The following is an 18,535-nucleotide window of genomic DNA, read 5'->3' on the forward strand; positions in this document are numbered from 1 at the left end:
AGGAAGCCTGCTTCTCTCTCTCCCACTCCCCCTGCTTGTGTTCCCTCTCTCACTATCTCTCTCTCTGTCAAATAAATAAGTAAAATCTTTAAAAATCAAATTGAATCAAATCTAAAAAACAAACAACAAAAAAGAAAGACTCAAAATACAGAGAACAGGGGCACCTGGGTGGCACAGTTAGTTAAGTCTCTGTCTGACTCTTCGTTTCAGCTCAGGTTGTGATTTCAGGGTCATGAGATCAAGCCCTGAGTCAGGGTCTAAGATCAGTGGAGTCTACTTAAGATTCTCTCTCCCCCCCACTCTGCCCTCCCGTGCTCATGTGAGCACATGTGCTTTCTCCCTCTTTAAAATAAGTAAATAAATCTAAAAAAAACAAAAAGTACAGAGGGGACACCTGGGTGGTTCAGTCCATTAAGTATCTACCTTTGGCTCGGGTCATAATGCCAGAGGCCCAGGATTGAGCCCCATTTTGGGCTCCCTGCTCGGCGGGAAGTCTGCTTCTCCCTCTGCCCTTCACCCTGCTCATGCTAATAAATAAATAAAATCTTAAAAAAAAAAAAAAAAATACAGGGGCGCCTGGGTGGCTCAGTGGGTTAAAGCCTCTGCTTTCGGCTCAGGTCATGATTCCAGGGTCTGGGGATCCAGCCCCACATCGGGCTCAGCTCAGTGGGGAGCCTGCTTCCCCTCCCCTCTCTCTGCCTGCCTCTCTGCCTACTTGTGATCTCTGTCTGTCAAATAAATAAATAAAATCCTAAAAAAATATATTTTTGGTAGGTGCCTGGGTGGCTTAGTTGGTTAAGCATGTGCTTTCAGCCCGGGTCATGATCCCGGAGTCCTAGGATCAAGCCCCATGTCTGGCACCCTGCTCAACAGGGATTTGGCTTCTCCCTCTTCCTCTGTCCCTCCCACTTGCTTCTGCTCTCTCTCATTCAATCTCTGAAATAAAATCTTTTTTAAAGATTTTTTTTTTTAATATACATAACCTTTGCCGTTTTTTAACCATTTTATTTTATTGTTTTAAGTAATCTCTACTCCAACATGGAGCTCAGACTCATTGCCTGGGGAATCAAGAGTCATGCTCTACTGACTGAGCCAGCCAGGCACCCCATGTCTCTTTTTTAAAAAATTGTGGTAAAAAACATTAAATTTATTGTCTTAACTACTTTTTAAAGATTTTACTTATTTATTTGACACAGAGAGAGGGAACACAAGCAGGGGAAATTGGAGAGGGAGAAGAAGGCCTCCCGTGGAGCAGGGAGCCTGATGCAGGGCTCCATCCCAGGACCTGGGATCATGACCTGAGCCACTCAGGCTTCCCTTAGTTATTTTTTTAAAATTGAAGTATGGTTGACATACATTATTAGTTTCAGGTGTGCAACGTAATTAACATTGATACACATAATTTTTTAAAGATTTATTTTTTAGAGAGCACTGACAGGGAGAAGGAGAGAAGCAGACTCCCCACTGAGCATGCAGTCTGATGCAGGGCTCAGTCCCACAACCCATGAGATCATGACCTGAGCCAAAATCAAGAGTTGGATGCTTAACCAACTGAGCCACCCAGGTGCCCTTATATATGTATACATATACATACATTTATATACATTATGAAGTGATCACAAGTCTAGTTATTTCTCATCATGCAGTTATTATATTATTGGCTATATTCCCTATGTTGTACTTTACATCCCTGTGATTGATTTTATAACTGGAAGCTTGTACCCATTAGTCCCCTTCCTATTTTGCCCATGCCCCCCCACTCCATTCTGGCAACCACCACTGTTTGTTCTATTTTTTTTTTTAAGATTTTATTTATTTATTCGACAAAGATCACAAGTAGGCAGAGAGGCAGGCAGAGAGAGAGAGGAGGAAGCAGGCTCCCTGCGGAGCAGAGAGCCTGATGCAGGGCTCGATCCCAGGACCCTGGAATCATGACCTGAGCCGAAAGCAGAGGCTTTAACCCACTGAGCCACCCGGGCGCCCCTGAGCCCCTGGCTCAGCAGGTTAAGCCTCTGCCTTCAGCTGAGGCTCAGGTCGTGATCTCAGGGTCCTGGGATCCAGCCCTGCACTGGGCTCTCTGCTCAGCAGGGAGCCTGCTTCCCTTCCTCCCTGCCTACTTGTGATCTGTCAAATAAGTAAATAAAATCTTAAAAAAAAAAAAAAAAGACTCAGCACTTTCATTTATCCAAATGTTGGGGAAGAAGGCAAAGTACTTTCCATAAACTGTTACTGGAACTACAAATTAGTACAATGGCTTTGGAGGGCAATAATAACTAAAATGTTAACCATACATATCGTTTGACCAAACAATCACTGTTAGTTATTTCCTAGAAAAATATCCTCACAGGACAGCAGGTGCCATGCCTGGCCACAAGAGTGGCAAGAAACCCCTGAAGCAGCCCATGAAGCAGGCCAAGGAGATGGGACGAAGAAGGAAGGACATTCAAGCAGAAACAGAAAGAACAGAAGAAACTCAAGGAGGAGCTTAAAGCAAAGGCCGGGGGAACGCCTCCCACCACCACAGGTGGAATTAAGAACCGTGAGAAAAGATAAGCTGTTCCTTGTGCCTGAGTCAATGATGATCCTTAACTCCATTCCTGTTTAAACATCTGGCTTTCCTATCATCCCATCTGTTGCTGTCTACAGCTAGAATGAGGTTTTAGAACCTGTTGTACAATTAAGAATAAACTCTTACAAAAAATTTTTTTTCAAAATTCCACAGATACGGGGCGCCTGGGTGGCTCAGTGGGTTAAAGCCTCTGCCTTCAGCACAGGTCATGATCCCAGGGTCCTGGGATCAAGCCCCGCATCCGGCTCTCTGCTCAGCAAGGAGCTTGCTTCCTCCTCTCTGCCTGCCTCTCTGCCTACTTGTGATCTCTATCAAATAAACAAACTCTTAAAAAAAAAAAATCCACAGATACTCGGTTCCATGTACAAGAACATTCACTATGCAGAGCACCAGGCTGGTTCAGTCTGAAGAGTGTATGACTCTTGATCTCGGGGTTATGAGTTTGAGTCCCACACTGGGGATAATTTACTTTAAAAAGCAAAACAACACAACAGAAAAACGAATACCCACTGTGGCTCTATTTGTAGTAGCAAAACACTGAAAAAACCAAACATCCACCAATGTTACTGGCTTGCATAACTTATACTACTGCTTCCTACTACAATGGAGTACCATGCAGCCATTAAAAATGAGCTACTGTGTTATAAAATGAGCTCCAATGTTATGAAACACTGCATATAGCAAGCTACCCCATTTGTGTAAGGAAAAAGATGAGTGGATGCATATAACAGTACAGTCAACAAAACTATGAAGATATAGAATCAAGTCCCAGGAAACTACTAAGATGGAAATTTAATTTTCATTTTATTATATCAGATTTTATAAGTATATCCGAAAACAAAAGCATGAGAATAATGAAAAAATACCAATTCTTTTTTCTTTTTTAAGACTTATTTATTTTAGAGATAGAGCACACCCACGAGCAGGGAAAGAGCAAAAGGGAGAGGGAATCTCTAGCGCACTGTGAGAGTGGAGCCAATTCAGGGCTCAATCCCATGATCCACGACCAAGAGTCAGACACTCAACCAACAAAGCCACCAAGGTGCCCCAATTATTTTCAAACACTCTTAGTTTAGTGGCTTTCAACCTCAGCTGCTCATATTAGAATCACTCAGAAGATTAAAAAAAAAAAATCCTTACACCCAGGCCCCACCAGAGAGCACCAGGGTCTGACACACTCAAGCTGGTCTGGGATGGGCCCTTGGGTTTCAGTATTTTTTAAGTTTCCCAGATGATTCTAATTTTCAGCCAGTGTTGCAAAATCACTGACTTAGACCAGGAATTAGCAAACGTTTTCCGTAGAGGGCCAGTTAGCAAATACCATAGGCCCAGTGAGCCACATAAAGTCAGCCACACATTCTTCCAAGCACTTTTAAAATGTAAAAAGACAAGCCCCTTGTTGGGTGTGGTGCCTACTTAAAAACAAATAAATTAAATTAAAATGTAAAAACCATTCTTAGCATCAAAGCATTACAAAAACAAGCTGTGGACCAGATTCGCCCATTGGCCATTCTGCCAACCCCAGTTTAGACAATGCATGATCTGGACTATGGCCTGGACAAGGCACCATGACACAAGGAATGGCCACGAAAAGCCAGAAAGCTGCTGTCAAGAAAATTCTTCAGTGAACTCACAGGTCTCACTCCAGCCCTCTAACTGGCATCCAAGTTGTTCTGGTTTAAATAGGTGAGAGGGCTTTGGACTCACAATAAAAAACTCCCAAGACACATTATACACCAGCCAGTTTATTATTTTGTACTAAGATGGGTAACTCCTACCATGCAGACTGACGCGCCTATGTCAGCATGAAAGCTGCATATTCTTCCTAGAGGCAGTTACACGGAAAACCAACTTACTATCAAGTTACCTGGCAAGTATGGAATCAGAACAAGAGGAGGCTAATCTTAAAACCTACACCTCCCTCGTCCATAAAGCTAGGGCACACTTTCCCACCACAGAAACAGCCCCAGTCTCCAGTTTGCTGTTGCCTCCTCCCTCCGCATCTTGCTCGGGCCAAGCACTGTCATCTCCTACAGCTTTAGGATCAGCTGCCTTGGCCTCAGAGTCGCATTTCTGCTCACTGGTTTTTTTTACTGTTACCTCCACGGTTACTGACAGTTAAGGTTCTGAAAGGGGCACATCAGATGCTCCCATGTTCCAACTACAAACAACAATCTTGTTGGGATGCTCTCCCAACCCCACCAAGTTTTACCACCTAATATGCTTCATAAAGGTTCTTCCCATTTCCATAAGCACATACACAGGTTACCTATAAATTTACCTAATGTAATCTAATTGCTACTGAGGATTGAGATTTTTAGTTACAGTTTTTATTCTTTCATTTTCTTGATCAGTGATTTCCAATCACATAGGAGTTAATGAAGCTAATTTTGTGTCACCACTTTTACTAAAACAGAAATACCAAGTGATATGTACTTTTCAGATTAATGTTATTTTGTTCTCTAAAATGTAAAAAACAAGGAAATGCAGTCCTTAAATTAGTACTATTAAGGGTCATCAAAAAAAAGTCTCCGAACAATAGAAAAGTTTATGCTTTCAAATTAAAAAACTAAACATATACTGCAAACATTAAATGTTAATATTACAGAAAACAAGATATTTAGACTAACCCCACAGCATTCACACTACACCAGAATTTTAACTGTAACAAAAGGGGATTTTATCCCCAAAAGTAGTTAAGTCCATGCTCACTGAAAACATCAGTCCTAAACCCCATCAAAGAGGATGAACTACACAGTACATGCTTAGCAAACATATACATTAACCATTCTTAACTGCCCCTTCCCAAAGCTGTGAGGGGTTGGACGGATGAATGTGAACAAATGACAGAATTCTCCAATTATAAAAACTCCATAATGTAACCTTTACTACATCTTGGGCAATAGCTAAGATTTTATCTGTGGGTACCCACCTGTGAAATCACAAAGAAAATCAATAGGAAATGATTTAATATAAAATATACAAATTTCTCAGCATGAGGACTTCCACAGAACAGGGAGAAGGGAATGACAACTAAAATTTTTCTTTTTCTTAAAAAAGAACACTCCCCTTATGTTGTCCTTGCTACTCAACACTCAAAAACAAATCTGTACAAAACTACGAACACAGAAAAGAGCCAGAGAGGATGTTACAATGCAAAGTCTTCGGACCTCTTCTAAACTGCTGTCCTCGCCAAGACCCTTCCTTAATAGAGCTGAGGGTTTCCCAGGTCCACTGGGGAAAGTAAGTGGCAATGGATCACCACCCCTGCTTCACCACACATGGCCCCAGGTCACTCGCTGTCAAACTTAATGGAATTGACCTGGACAGAGATGGAGCCTCCCCGGTAGCTGCCCCGCTTCTTCTTGGTTTTCTCATGCCGGAACGATTTGCCTTTGGTAAACTTCAGAACCTGATTGGCGCGCTCCCCCCAGTCTCCAGCTGCACCCCGCTGGTAAGCAGAGAGAAGTGGTTAATACACAGAAGGACAACACCAAGTCCCTGTTACTTTCTTCTCCTTGCTCAAGGCAACGTGAACCAAAAAGCTGCCCTCTCTTCCACCCAGCCCCCTTAAGAACAGCAAACATGCTCTCCCCTCACCTTGGCATCAAAGGAATTGTCTGCCACTCGAGCATCTACCTCAATTTCCTCCTCCCTGATCCTTCGGAAAGGGGATGATGCCCTTTTTTCTCCCTGGAGAAGAATGAAGTGAGAAAGAAATTAGGGGCGCCTGGGTGGCTCAGTGGGTTAAAGCCTCTGCCTTCGGCTCAGGTCATGATCCCAGGGTCCTGGGATCAAGCCCCACATCGGGGTCTCTGCTCAGAGGGAGCCTGCTTCCTCCTCTCTCTCTGCCTGCTTCTCTGCCTACTTGTGATCTCTTGTCAAATAAATAAATAAAATCTTTAAAAAAAAGAAAGAAAGAAAGAAATTAAAGACAGAGTGGCCATTTAACAGAAAAGCCCTCCTTCGCTACACATGTGCGAGAGTGCCAGGCCATGCAGAGAGTTGTCAAGATCTCACGACCCTGAGGGGAAATCAAGAGTTGGAGGCTTAACCAACTGAGCCACCCAGGTGCCCCTTTCTACTCTTTAAAGGCTGGCTCCCAACAAGAAAATAAGATAACTTACTTTCTTCCTTTTTGGAAATGTGTTGGGGGTCTGGGGCTTTATCTTCTTGGCTTGAGGAGTCTCTGCCTCTTTGGCAGCCTCATTCTGCTTCCGCTTCTTTCCTGAACCTACAAAACAAAAAGCCAGACTCAGGAGACCAGCTTCCTATTCCTCCTCCCAGGTTCCCACACCAAGGGCATCCAACTGGAAGCCTAACTGTGGGCCTCCTCTCCCTACCCCATTCCCCAAGTGTATATCCCACCCATACTTGGAGGGACAAACCAAGGAGACAGATTCTTTGGATATAGACCTGGCTTAGAAACTGCTACTGCTGCCTTTTTCTTTTCTTCTTCTTCCTCATGGCTATCCCTGTCTGCTTTTCCATTCTGCGTAGTCACTGCAGAGGTCCCATTGGTCTTGAGGGCTTGTGGCCTTACACTGCCCTTGCCCTTAGGCTTCTCCTTCTTTTCTTCCTCACTGGAATCATCAGAGGAAGAACTGCTGCTGCTCTCGGCCTTTGCTTGCTTTGTGGAAGCCACCTTGGAAGAGGCTACAACTCCTGCTGCCTTCTGTGGCTTCTTTTTAACTGGGGATTTTGACATCTTCTCCTCCTTCTCTTCCTCACTGCTAGAACTATCTGAATCAGAGCTGCTGTCCCCACCACCCTGGGGGGCCTGTTTGGCAGGCAAAGACGGAGCTGCTTTGGCCGCTGCCTTGGACTTGGGGGTGACCACAGTCTTCTTCGTCTTTTCCTCTTCACTAGAACTGCTCTCCTCCTCGCTGGAGCTGCTATCAGCCTTTCTGGTGAGAGGCTTCTGGCCACTACCTACAGGCTGCTTGGGAGCTGTGGCTGGTTTAGCTGCAGGCTGCTTGGGAGTGGCAACCGGCCTACTTGGTAGATTCTTGGTGGTACCGGCTGATCTGGCAGGAGCTTCATCCTCAGAACTGTCAGAGTCTAGACAGAGAGCAAAGAATATATAGAAATCAGACTGAAGAGAGCCCCTGGAGCTCCCACCACCCTGAGGGACTCCATATACCTCACCTGAGCTGTCTGAAGAGCTCTCTGGTGCTTTCTTTGCTGGAACTGGTTTAGAGGTTGCTTTAGAGATGACTGCCTTAGCTGGAGGTTTCTTTTCTTCCTCAGAACTTGAATCTGGAGAGAACCTATGGCATTAGGCTGGGACCAGAGTCCCAACCCAACCAAAAGCAACAAAAAGGAGGCTGCAAAGACCCACACAGAAACTTAAGCCCTGTCTTGCTTCAGTGAAAAACAAAAGGCATAGAGGCATTTTTGTCTTTTATATTCCTCATCTACTCCCCCAGGCCCATTCTCCACAGAGGGGACTCACCAGACTCATCGCTGCTGTCCTCACTGCTCTCCACAGGCTGCTTCTTCTCTGCAGCTTTCTTGGGAGCCTGGGTTCCCAGGGACTTCTTTGATGGGGCAGCAGAAGGTGGGGGGACTGAACTATAGGGACCTGTTTTAAAAAAAAAAACAAAAACAAAAACAAAAACAAAAAAAACAAGGGACACCTGAGTGGCTCAGTGGGTTAAGCCTCTGCCTTCAGCTCAGGTCATGGTCTCAGGGTCCTGGGACCGAGCCCTGCATCGGGCTCTCTGCTCAGCAAGGAGCCTGCTTCCCTTCCTCTCTCTCTGCCTGCCTCTCTGCCTAGTTGTGATCTCTCTGTCAAATAAACAAACAAACAAAAAAACCATAGGGACCTGCTTCCCCCTGCTTATGCACACGTGCACATGCTCTCTGTGAAATAAGTAAATAAAATCTTAAAAAAAAAAAAAAAAAAAAAAAGACAAGTGTTGTGGTGGGGCTCCACGCTTAGCAGGGAGTCCACTTGGGATTCTCTGACTTTCCCTCTGCCCCTCCCCTCCCACTCCCACCTTGTGCACATGCTCACTCGTGCTCTCTCTAAAAAAAAAAAAAACAAATTAATAACTTTAAGGAAAAAAAAACCTCACCTGGTTTTTTTTTCATGGGTTTTTTCTGCTCTTCCTCCTCCTCCTCACTGGAAGAGTCCTCACTGCTGGAACTCTTCTGGGTAGGGGCAGCCGTTGCTTTCACTGGAGCCTTGGCCACGACTTGCTTTTTAGGTACAGTCTGCGTCATATGGAGAAAATTAGTTACCACAGGGAAAAGCTGGTCCAACTAATCTTGCCAGGAAATGGAGACACCCTCACTCCTCCACCTCCCCATCCGTCCCCTGGTAGACGTTATGTCCCAAACCTTCTTAGGTATGGCTGTCGTCGCTGCCGCCGCCTCCTCCTCATCACTGCTGCTGCTGCTGCTGCTGCTGCTGCTCTTCTTGCTGGCCACTTTCCCATTGGTTAGTTTAGGTACCACGCGAGCTGGCGTACCTGGGAAGGAAAAAAAAAATTGGGTAAGAAATACCAAGGCCTTAATGGACCCTGGAAACCTATTAGCTTAGAGCCTAGGAGTCTATCGATTCTCTTGCCTTCATTTTACTTTTTTGAAAGATTTTATTTATTTGACAGAAAGACAGCTAGAGAGGGAACACAAGCAGGGGGAGTGGGAGAGAGAGAGAAGCAGGCTTCCCGCTGAGCAGGGAGCCCGATGTGGGGTTCAATCCCAGGACCTTGGGGATCATGATCTGAGCCAAAAGCAGACGCTTAACAACTGAGCCACCCAGGTGCCCCAATTCTCTTGCCTTTACAGAAGGCATGAGGGAAACCGCCACGGCTGACTATCAAAGGATGACCTTCCTGACCAATTTCAAACATAAAACTATCTTTAATAAATGATATGATGTAGTGGGGCTTCTGGGTGGGTCAGTCCATTAAGCATTCGACTCTTCGTTTCAGCTCAGGTCATGATCTCAGGATCACAGTATCAAGGCCTGCATCGGGCTCTGAGCTCAGAGCAGGGATCTGTTTGTCCCTCTCACTCTGCTCCTCCCCCAGCTCATGTGTGAACATTCTCTCTCTCTCTCAAATAAATAAAATCGCAAAAAAGGAAAAAAAATTGTAAACAATTCAAATGTACTCTATGAAATCTTTTACTCTGACTTAATTCAGAAAAGCCCCTATAAATCATAACCTGTCATCACAAGAATATTACAAGAAAGAGCTTAAATTCTCACAGCTCCTACAGAGTAAATGCATAGGACAGATGGTGGCAATGAAAAGCACAAAACATAGATGTACAAGTGCTCATAACAAAATGGCATTTATAGGAATGTAAATCATCTATTAACAAGAATGTCAAATGGATACTTTTTTTAAGACTTTATTTGTTTGACAGACAGAGATCACAAGTAGGCAGAGAGGCAGGGAGAGAGAGAGGGGGAAGCAGGCTCCCTGCCGAGCAGAGTCCGATATGGGGCTTGATCTCAGGACCCTAGGATCATGACCTGAGCTGAAGGCAGAGGCTTCAGCTCCCCAGCACCCTGGGATACCTTTTATTTTAAAGATTTATTTATTTTAGGGGGCACCTGGATGGCTCAGTTGTTAAGCATCTGCTTCTGGCTCAGGTCATGATCCCAGCATCCTGGGATTGAGCCCCACATCAGGCTCCCAGCTCAGTGGGGAGCGTGCTTCTTCCTCCCTTGTTCTTGCTTTCTCTCACTGTCTCTCTCCCTCAAATAAATAAAATCTTTAAGAGAAAACAAATTTAAAAAATAATAATAAAGATTAACTTATTTGAGGAAGAAAGAGCATGCAAGACTGAGGGCACAGGGAGAGGGAAAGAGAGATTTCTCAAACAGACTCTCTGCTGAGTGGAGCCCAACAACAGGGCTCAATCCCCCATCCCTGGGATCAGGACCCAAGCTGAAATCAAGAGTTGGACACTCAACCGACTTAGCCACCCAGGTGCTTCTGGATACCATTTTTTAAAACACGTTTTTTGGGGGGGCACCTGAGTGGCTCAGAAGGTTAAGACTCTGCCTTTGGCTCAAGTCATGATCTCGGGGTCCTGGGATCAAGCCCCGCATGGGGCTTTCTGCTCAGCAGGGAGCCTGCTTCCCCCCCTTCTCTGCCTGCCCCTGCCTACTTGTGATCTCTCTCTGGCAAATTCTTTTTTTTTTTTTAAAGATTTTATTTATTTGAGAGACAGAGATCACAAGTAGGTAGAGAGGCAGGCAGAGAGGAGGAAGCAGGCCCCCCACTGAGCAAAGAGCCCAATGCGGGACTCAATCCCAGGACCCTAAGATCATGACCTGAGCCGAAGGCAGAGGCTTTAACCCACTGAGCCACCCAGGCGCCCCAAATAAATTTTTTTTTAAAAAGCAAAGATTTAAAACAAAAAACAAAAGAACTACATTTTTCCTCACTGCAGACTATTTCTCTAGCTACTAATCCCTAATTATGAAATGTTCCACTTATTAATAAAAAGCCTCTTTAAGAAAAAAAAAGACACTAAGCAGTATTTCTAATTCAACTACCAGTGCCATTTCACCCCTATGCTAAAGGAGCAATTTTTTTTTTTGAGAGCGAGCAGGCAAGCGTGGGCACAAGCATGCACACATGGGATGGGGAATGGCGAAAGAACAGGGAGAGAAAGAATCTTAGGCACGCTCCATGCCCAGCGTAAAGCACAACGAGGGGGTCAATCACAGGATCCTGAGATCATGACCTGAGCTAAAGGCAGAAGCTCAACTGACTGAGCCACCCAGGTGCCCCTGAATGAGCAATTTTAATACTAGTCCCCAGAGCAAACTGTCCCCAGCCTGGCCTCTTGGGAATGGAAATAGTACCTGGTTTGGCTGAGGCTTTAGTCTGAGTTTTAGCTGCCACAGGTGTTGTCTTTGGCTTCTGGTTCTTTGGTGACTCATCTTCTGAGCTTGAGTCTGAATCAGAATCAGAGCTCTTGGCCTTCTTAGGAGGAGCTTTGACTGCCTTGGGTTGGGGCTTAACTCCCTTCTGTGAGGAAACACACAATGAAGAGAATCAGCAAGAGGTTCTGGGTACCCAAAGGGCATCCTAAGGTGGAAACCATCCTAGACTACTTTTATTTTTTAGGAGCTAATGGAGCAGTAAGAGCAAATAAATGCTGAGCAAGACGACATCTGAGGGCACCTGGATAAATTAGTCGGTACAGTATGCATCTCTTGATCTTGGAGTCATGAGTTCAAGCACCATGTGTGACACAGAGTGTACTGAAAAAAGACAGCATCTGAAAAGGGCACCAAATTTTTCATGGGAAACAAAAATATTGGGGCACCTGCCTGGCTCAGTGGTTATAGCATGAAACTTGATCTTGGGGTCATGAGTTTGAGTCCCACACTGGGAACAGAGATTACTTAAAAATAATTTAAAAATCTCAAGAAAAAGGGAAAGAAGGACGGATGGACAGATGGATGGAAGGAAGGAAGGAAAGAAGGTGGAAAGGGAGTGAGGGAGGAAAAGGGACTCCTGGGTGGCTCAGTCAGCTAAGCGTCTACCTTCAGCTCAGGTCATGACATCAGGGTCCTGGGATGGAGCCCACATCCGGCTCCCTGCTCAGTGGAGAGTCTTCTTCTCCCCTTGCCCCCTGCCCTCCCTTATGTGTGCACACGTGCATGCTCTCTCTCTCAATAAATAAAATCTTTCTAATAATAGGAAAGAAGGGATGCCAGGATGGCTCAGTTCTTAAGCGTCTGCCTTTGGCTTGGGTCCTGATCCCAGGGCCCCAGGATCGAGCCCCACATTGGGCTCTCTGCTCAGTAGGAAGCCTGCTTTCCCTCTCCCAGTCCCACTGCTTGTATTCCCTCTCTTGATGTGTCTCTGTCATATAAATTTTTAAAAACTAACCTTAACAAAAGAAAGAAAGAAAGAAAGAAAGAAAGAAAGAAAGAAAGAAAGAAAGAAAGAAAGAAAGAAACCCAACCCTGTCCTTGTCATTCCCTGCTTAAGAGTTCCCAATACCTGTCTACAAAACATACTCTTATTTACTCTTGGGATCTTAGACAGTGTCCCAGAAAAAACGAACGCCACCTTGGAAACAGAATGGGTTCCTCTAGATTCAGAGTGCAACTTCACCCTCACATACCCTTTCCAAGCTTCATACTTCTATTTTCTCCACCATGGTCACCTGTTATATATTTTAGTATTTATGTATTTAAAGATTCATTTTATGGGGCGCCTGGGTAGTTCAGTGGGTTAAGCCTTTGCCTTTGGCTCAGGTCATGATCTCGAGGTCCTGGGACTGAGCCTCACATTGGGCCCTCTGCTTGGCGGGGAACCTGCCCCCACCCCCGCCTACTTGTGATCTTCTCTGTCAAATAAATAAAAATCCTTAAAAAATAAATAAAAATTTGGGGGCGCCTGGGTGGCTCAGTGGGTTAAAGCCGCTGCCTTCAGCTCGGGTCATGATCCCAGGGTCCTGGGATCGAGCCCCGCATCGGGCTCTCTGCTCAGCAGGGGGCCTGCTTCCTCCTCTCTCTCTGCCTGCCTCTCTGCCTACTTGTGATCTCTGTCTGTCAAATAAATAAATAAATAAAATCTTTAAAAAAAATAAAATAAAAAAAATAAAAAAAAATAAAAATTCATTTTATTATAAAGACAGAGGGGGCATGCACACTCACACACGCTTGGGAGTGGGAGGAGGGACAGAGGGCAAGGGAGGCAGAGTCGCAGAACCCCTGCTGAGGAGAGAGCCCAATCGGTGCTTGATCTCAGAATCCTGGGATCATGACCTGAGCTAAAACCAAGAGTAGGAGGCTTAACCAACTGGGCCACCCAGGTACCCCTTATTTATTTACCTTTTAAGTAATCCCTACATCCAACATGGGACTCAAACATGTAACTCCGAAATCAAGAGTCCCATGCTTTACTGACTAAGGCAGCCAGGCGCCCCCGTAGTCACCTCTTATACACCCACTGGTATCCCTTGATTCCAAGCTATAAGCCAGGACTCTAGGTTTCTTCTTCCTAATCCCTTCAACAACCTCTTTCCTTCCCGAAGATGCAAACCTGAACAGGCTTTTTCTTCTTGTCATCGTCCTCCTCCTCATCACTAGATTCCTCACTGCTGCTGCTCTCTGATGCTTTGGCTGCAGCCTTTCCAGGATGCTGAGGCAAACTGGCCCGCTTGGCAGGTACAGCTGAACAGAACCACAAACCCCAGTGAGAATCAGCCACGTGGTACAGGCAAGCTACAAATACCTTTCTGGGAATCACTAACACCAACTCCTTGCCCAGCCTTACCAGCTTTCTTAGCAGGAGGTCCTTGGGGTTCTTCCTCCTCACTACTGTCCTCACTGCTATCACTGGATGAAGTCTTCTTCTTAGCCTTCTTACTCACTGGTCCATTTGCCTGTACCTTCCGCTTTGGGGCCTTGGCGGACCTGCTGAGGTAGATGAGGCTAACTTTTGGGAGATCAGGATCTTCCCACACCAAGGAACACAGCCCAACTCCTTGGGGGAAAACCAGTCACAGTGATACAGGGAAGACTTACCTGAGCCAGAAGCTGTAGATGTCTAAGAGAGAAGAGGCGTTGGCGTCCTGTTGGGTCTATAGGAGAAAAAAATAACTCAGTAAGAAAATTTTATCTTGGTTGTTCTAGCAGGAAATCAGACTTTTTTTAAAAATATTTTTTTATTTATTTAACAGACAGAGATCCCAAGTAGGCGGAGAGGCAGGCAGAGAGAGGGGGGGAAGCAGGCTCCCTGCTCAGCAGAGAGCCGGATGTGGGGCTCGATCCCAGGACCCTGGGACCATGACCTGAGCCGAAGGCAGAGGCTTAACCCACTGAGCCACCCAGGCGCCCCAGGAAATCAGATTTTATTCTCTCTTTAAAAGTGACCTGCTGGGACGCCTGGGTGGCTCAGTTGGTTGAGCAGCTGCCTTCGGCCCAGGTCATGATCCCAGCGTCCTGGGATCGAGTCCCGCATCAGACTCCTTGCTCAGCAGGAAGCCTGCTTCTCCCTCTGCCCCTGCCTGCCATTCTGTCTGCCTGTGCTCGCTCTCTCTCCCTCTCTCGCTCTGACAAATAAATAAATAAATAAAATCTTTAAAAAAATAAAAAAAATAAAAAAAAAATAAAAGTGACCTGCTTTGGGGTGTCTGGTGGCTCAGTCAGTTAAGTGTCTGCCTTCAGCTCAGATCATGATCTCAGGTCTTGGGATGGGGCCCCGCATCAGGCTCCCTGCCCAGCAGGGAGTCTGCTTCTCCCTCTACCCTCTGCTCACACTCACTTACTCTCTTTCTCTCTCAAATAAATAAGCAAAATCTTAAAAAAAAAAAAAAAGTGACCTCTTCTATACCTGCTGTATTTGGTGTAAATGTTACATCTTTGTAAGACTTCTCCTACTTGCACAAATTAAGAGAAAAAAAATCTATTTATGTACTTTCCAATTTTCGACATCAAAAATTTGGGATACTCACAATTTCTGTCACCATCTATCCCCAGTGAATCCTATTTATGAAAGCCTTTAAAAAATTGTGCTTTCTGGGGCACCTGGGTGGCTCGGTGGGTTAAGGCCTCTGCCTTCCGCTCGGGTCATGATCCCAGGTCGTGAAATCGAGCCCCACATCGGGCTCTCTGCTCAGTAGGGAGCCTGCTTCCTCCTCTCTCTCTCTCTGCCTGCCTCTCTGCCTACTTGTGATCTCTGTCTGTCAAATAAATAAAATCTTATTTAAAAAAAAAAATTGTGCTTTCCCAGGACACCTGGGTGACTCAGTCAGTTAAGTGTCTACCTTCAGCTCAGCTCATAATCCTGGGGTCCTGGGATCCAGTGACAGGCTCCCTGCTCAGCAGGGAGTCTACATCTCTCTCTGCCCCTGCCCCCCCTTGTGCTCACACATGCGCAATCTCTCTCTCAAAAATAAAATCTTTTAATGTGCTGTCCCTTTAAGCTAGCAATGCATTCGTTGTCTAGGAATTCATCCTTACCCATGAAACAAGAACACTAACAGAAGAGAGCATTTCCTGCAATATGGTTTATAATACCAAGTCATTGGAAACCAACCTCCAAAACTGGTTAAAAAGCTAAGTTATAGGGGCGCCTGGGTGGCTCAGTGGCTTAAAGCCTCTGCCTTCGGCTCAGGTCATGATCCCAGGGTCCTGGGATCGAGCCCCACTTCGGAGCCTGCTTCCCTTCCTCTCTCTCTGCCTGCCTCTCTGCCTACTTGTGATCTCTGTCAAATAGATAACTAAATTCTTTAAAAAAAAAAAAAAAAAAAAAGCTGTTATATACTCAGTACAAAAATTACTTTCAACTATTAATTACACTGAGAATAGATTGTAAGTTGATACAAAAAAAAAAAAAGCAAAACATTGCAGTACCATCAAGAGTACAGGCTCACAGTTACATGTGTATAAATGTGAAACTCACCTCTGCCTCTGTGTGACCCTGAGCAAATAACTTAATCTTTTCAAGACTGTTTATTTCTCTATTACATGGAGATAATACTGTACATCTTATTAAGTTGTTGAGAGAATTAGGGATAATGCATATAAAGGACTTAGCATCTGGAAACACCATCTGGCCTTCAGTAGGCTTTGCAGAAAGATTAGTTTTTGTTATATAAAAAATCCTGGGGCACCTGGGTAGCTCAGTGGGTTAAAGCCTCTGCCTTTGGCTCAGGTCATGATCCCAGGGTCCTGGGATCGAGCCCTGCATCAGGCTCTCTGCTCAGCAGGGAGTCTGCTTCCCCCTCTCTCTCTGCCAGCCTCTCTGCCTACTTGTGATCTCTGTCTGTCAAATAAATAAATAAAATCTTAAAAAAAAAAAAAAAATCCTGATTCTGAAAAAGACCCAATTCCATCCAGCCCATTGTGAAAATACTTTCTACAGCCTCCCTAATGGTCAATTAAAAAACAGTTCCAATATGAAAGCAGTTGTAGGGGATCACAAGGCAGGCTGTCCCAGCTTAAGGTAACCCTTTCTGAAGCTGATCTGATTCTGTCTTTCCCTAGCCTGATTCTGCCACAAAGAATAAATTTAACTTCTGAGTCAAAGGCTAAGAAGACTGTCAAAGACTACACTCTACCCTCTTTCAAGATGTTTTCCCATGCATCAGGATTTTTTTTTTTAATTAAAGATTTTATCTATTCATTTGACAGAGAGAAAGCAAGCACAAGCAGGGGGAGTGGCAGAGAGAGAGAAGCAGGCCCATGTGGAACTTGAACCCAGAACCCTGAGTTCATGACCTGACGCTTAACTAAGCCACCCAGGCGACCCATGATTGCTTTTCTTGCCGGGGATTCCAACCCTTTCACATCCCTGGTCCACTTTTTACATGTGTTTGAACCATCCTGTATTACCATAAATATGTATTACCATAACTATGATAACAGCTTTCACTCACTGATGCTTCCTGAGCACCAGGCACTGGGATTGCCACTTCGTATTTATCACGTTACTGAAATTCACAAAAATATTATAAGATGGATGATGGCATCTCTGTAGGAACAGAAACAAACTCAGAGAGGTTCAGCAAGCTGTTCAGGTTACACATCTTAAGAAGTAAGAGAGCCTGGTCCCAAACCTAGATGTGCTTGATTCCAGAAGTCAAAGATCCAAGCCCACTGCGGGGTAGGGCTGTGATGCTCAATTCTGCTTTGGTATATACCTCTACTCTCACTTTCTTCTTTACTAACGAAAATCCCATCCCCCATTTCTAAAGCAATTTCATCTTTGAGTCCTGGGTAAATTCGACTGAGTTCAGGTCAAGTCACGTTTTGCATCAACCAACGTAAAACCCAAGAAGGAACCAAGAGCCTCCAATGCCTCCGGTGGGACACCACGCTCCCTCCAGCTCGCCGCACTCCGCCAGCCACGTGACCTGGGCCACGAGGAACCCACGCTGCCGTCGCTGCACCGCTCAACAGAAAAAGGCAACAAGATTCAACGCTGCCTAGTGAGACCTCGTGGGGTATCAGTTGCCGAGACTCCGGGCTCCCGGGTCACCGCCGAGAGCTCGGCACAAAGGCCCGCAGATACTGGATTGGAAGACCCTAGAGACCTCGGTACCCGGAAACCTAACCCAGTGAGGGCCCGAAGACCTGTGGTCCTCCCACCCCAGCCCTTGTCCCAAGCCCACACTCACAGCGCCTGTTGCCTTGGCAAATTTATTGGCCACCTCCGAGAGCTGGTTATCGCGCAGAAAGCCGAGCACGAGGGGATACAGGTCGCTGGGAACCACGCGGCGCAAGCTGGCGTCCGCCATCCTCCGGGCAACACGCGTCACTACCGTTGCCGACGCTCAGGACTCAGGAACTCGGGAACCCGGACGGATGGGGGCTGACCCCTGTGACGTCATCACGCAGCGCGGACGTACGGCGGAAGGGGCGGGCATACTCCGCAGGGCAGTCCCGCCTCCAATTTGGTGGCAGGATCGAGGCGAAAACTATAAACTCTTTCCGGTGCCACAAGCGTCGCCATCTTGGTGAGGGCGGAGCCCTCTGTCCACCACCTTGCGAAGGCGGAGCCCTGACGTCACGGCTCACGCCCTCGCCAGTGGCGGGAAAACTTTAGATTTCCCGCGCCCTTTCAGCTGGAGCCACCGTTGTCTTTTTTTTTAAGAGCTGCTGCAACTGGGATTTGCATTCCAGAGTAGAGGGGCCCGGAAGGCTTGAGCTGTCTTTGGACTCTCTAGACTCGGTCACAGGATCTCCCAACCACTCCCATTCGCGGCGCCAACCGATTCCCACCCTTCATTTTCCCTTCCTCGAACACCAGAGAGGCCCTCTATGTCAGATAACATTCCAATTCTCACCTTCACTGCAAAGGATTCTTCAGATTATCCATGGTAATAGTGGTAACAGACGATCCCTAAAATTGCCTCTCTTTCAATCATGATTTGCCCTCGAGACAACCCCTTCCCCCTTACTCATTCAGCATTGTCAGCTCCATGAAGGGAAAAGCCAGTGTGAATGAACCCTGAGCGACACAGTAGCAATCT

The 18,535-nt window shown here is 45.9% G+C and overlaps 1 protein-coding gene across 2 annotated transcripts; it reads right to left on the reverse strand.

The window, feature by feature from the left end:
- Positions 1 to 4,653: 4,653 nt before the first annotated feature.
- NOLC1 (nucleolar and coiled-body phosphoprotein 1) lies at positions 4,654 to 17,866 on the reverse strand. Of its 2 annotated transcripts, none has more exons than XM_032881596.1 (13): positions 17,681 to 17,866; positions 14,085 to 14,140; positions 13,834 to 13,973; positions 13,600 to 13,730; positions 11,403 to 11,568; positions 8,915 to 9,045; positions 8,650 to 8,788; positions 8,025 to 8,153; positions 7,718 to 7,828; positions 6,986 to 7,630; positions 6,697 to 6,803; positions 6,170 to 6,262; positions 4,654 to 6,020 (listed from the first exon to the last, which is right to left on the reverse strand). In XM_032881596.1, exons 1-13 carry the CDS (start codon positions 17,798 to 17,800, stop codon positions 5,862 to 5,864), a joined length of 2,127 nt encoding a protein of 708 aa, XP_032737487.1. In that variant the 5' UTR covers positions 17,801 to 17,866; the 3' UTR covers positions 4,654 to 5,861. The 2 variants fall into 2 exon arrangements, with proteins under 2 accessions (XP_032737487.1, XP_032737482.1); XM_032881591.1 differs by having other exon boundaries at positions 13,834 to 13,976.
- Between the last annotated feature and the right edge of the window lie 669 nt (positions 17,867 to 18,535).

The sequence above is a fragment of the Lontra canadensis genome, unplaced genomic scaffold (assembly GCF_010015895.1).
Source record: "Lontra canadensis isolate GAN:19392208 unplaced genomic scaffold, GSC_riverotter_1.0 scaffold3, whole genome shotgun sequence".
NCBI classification, from domain to species: domain Eukaryota; kingdom Metazoa; phylum Chordata; class Mammalia; order Carnivora; family Mustelidae; genus Lontra; species Lontra canadensis.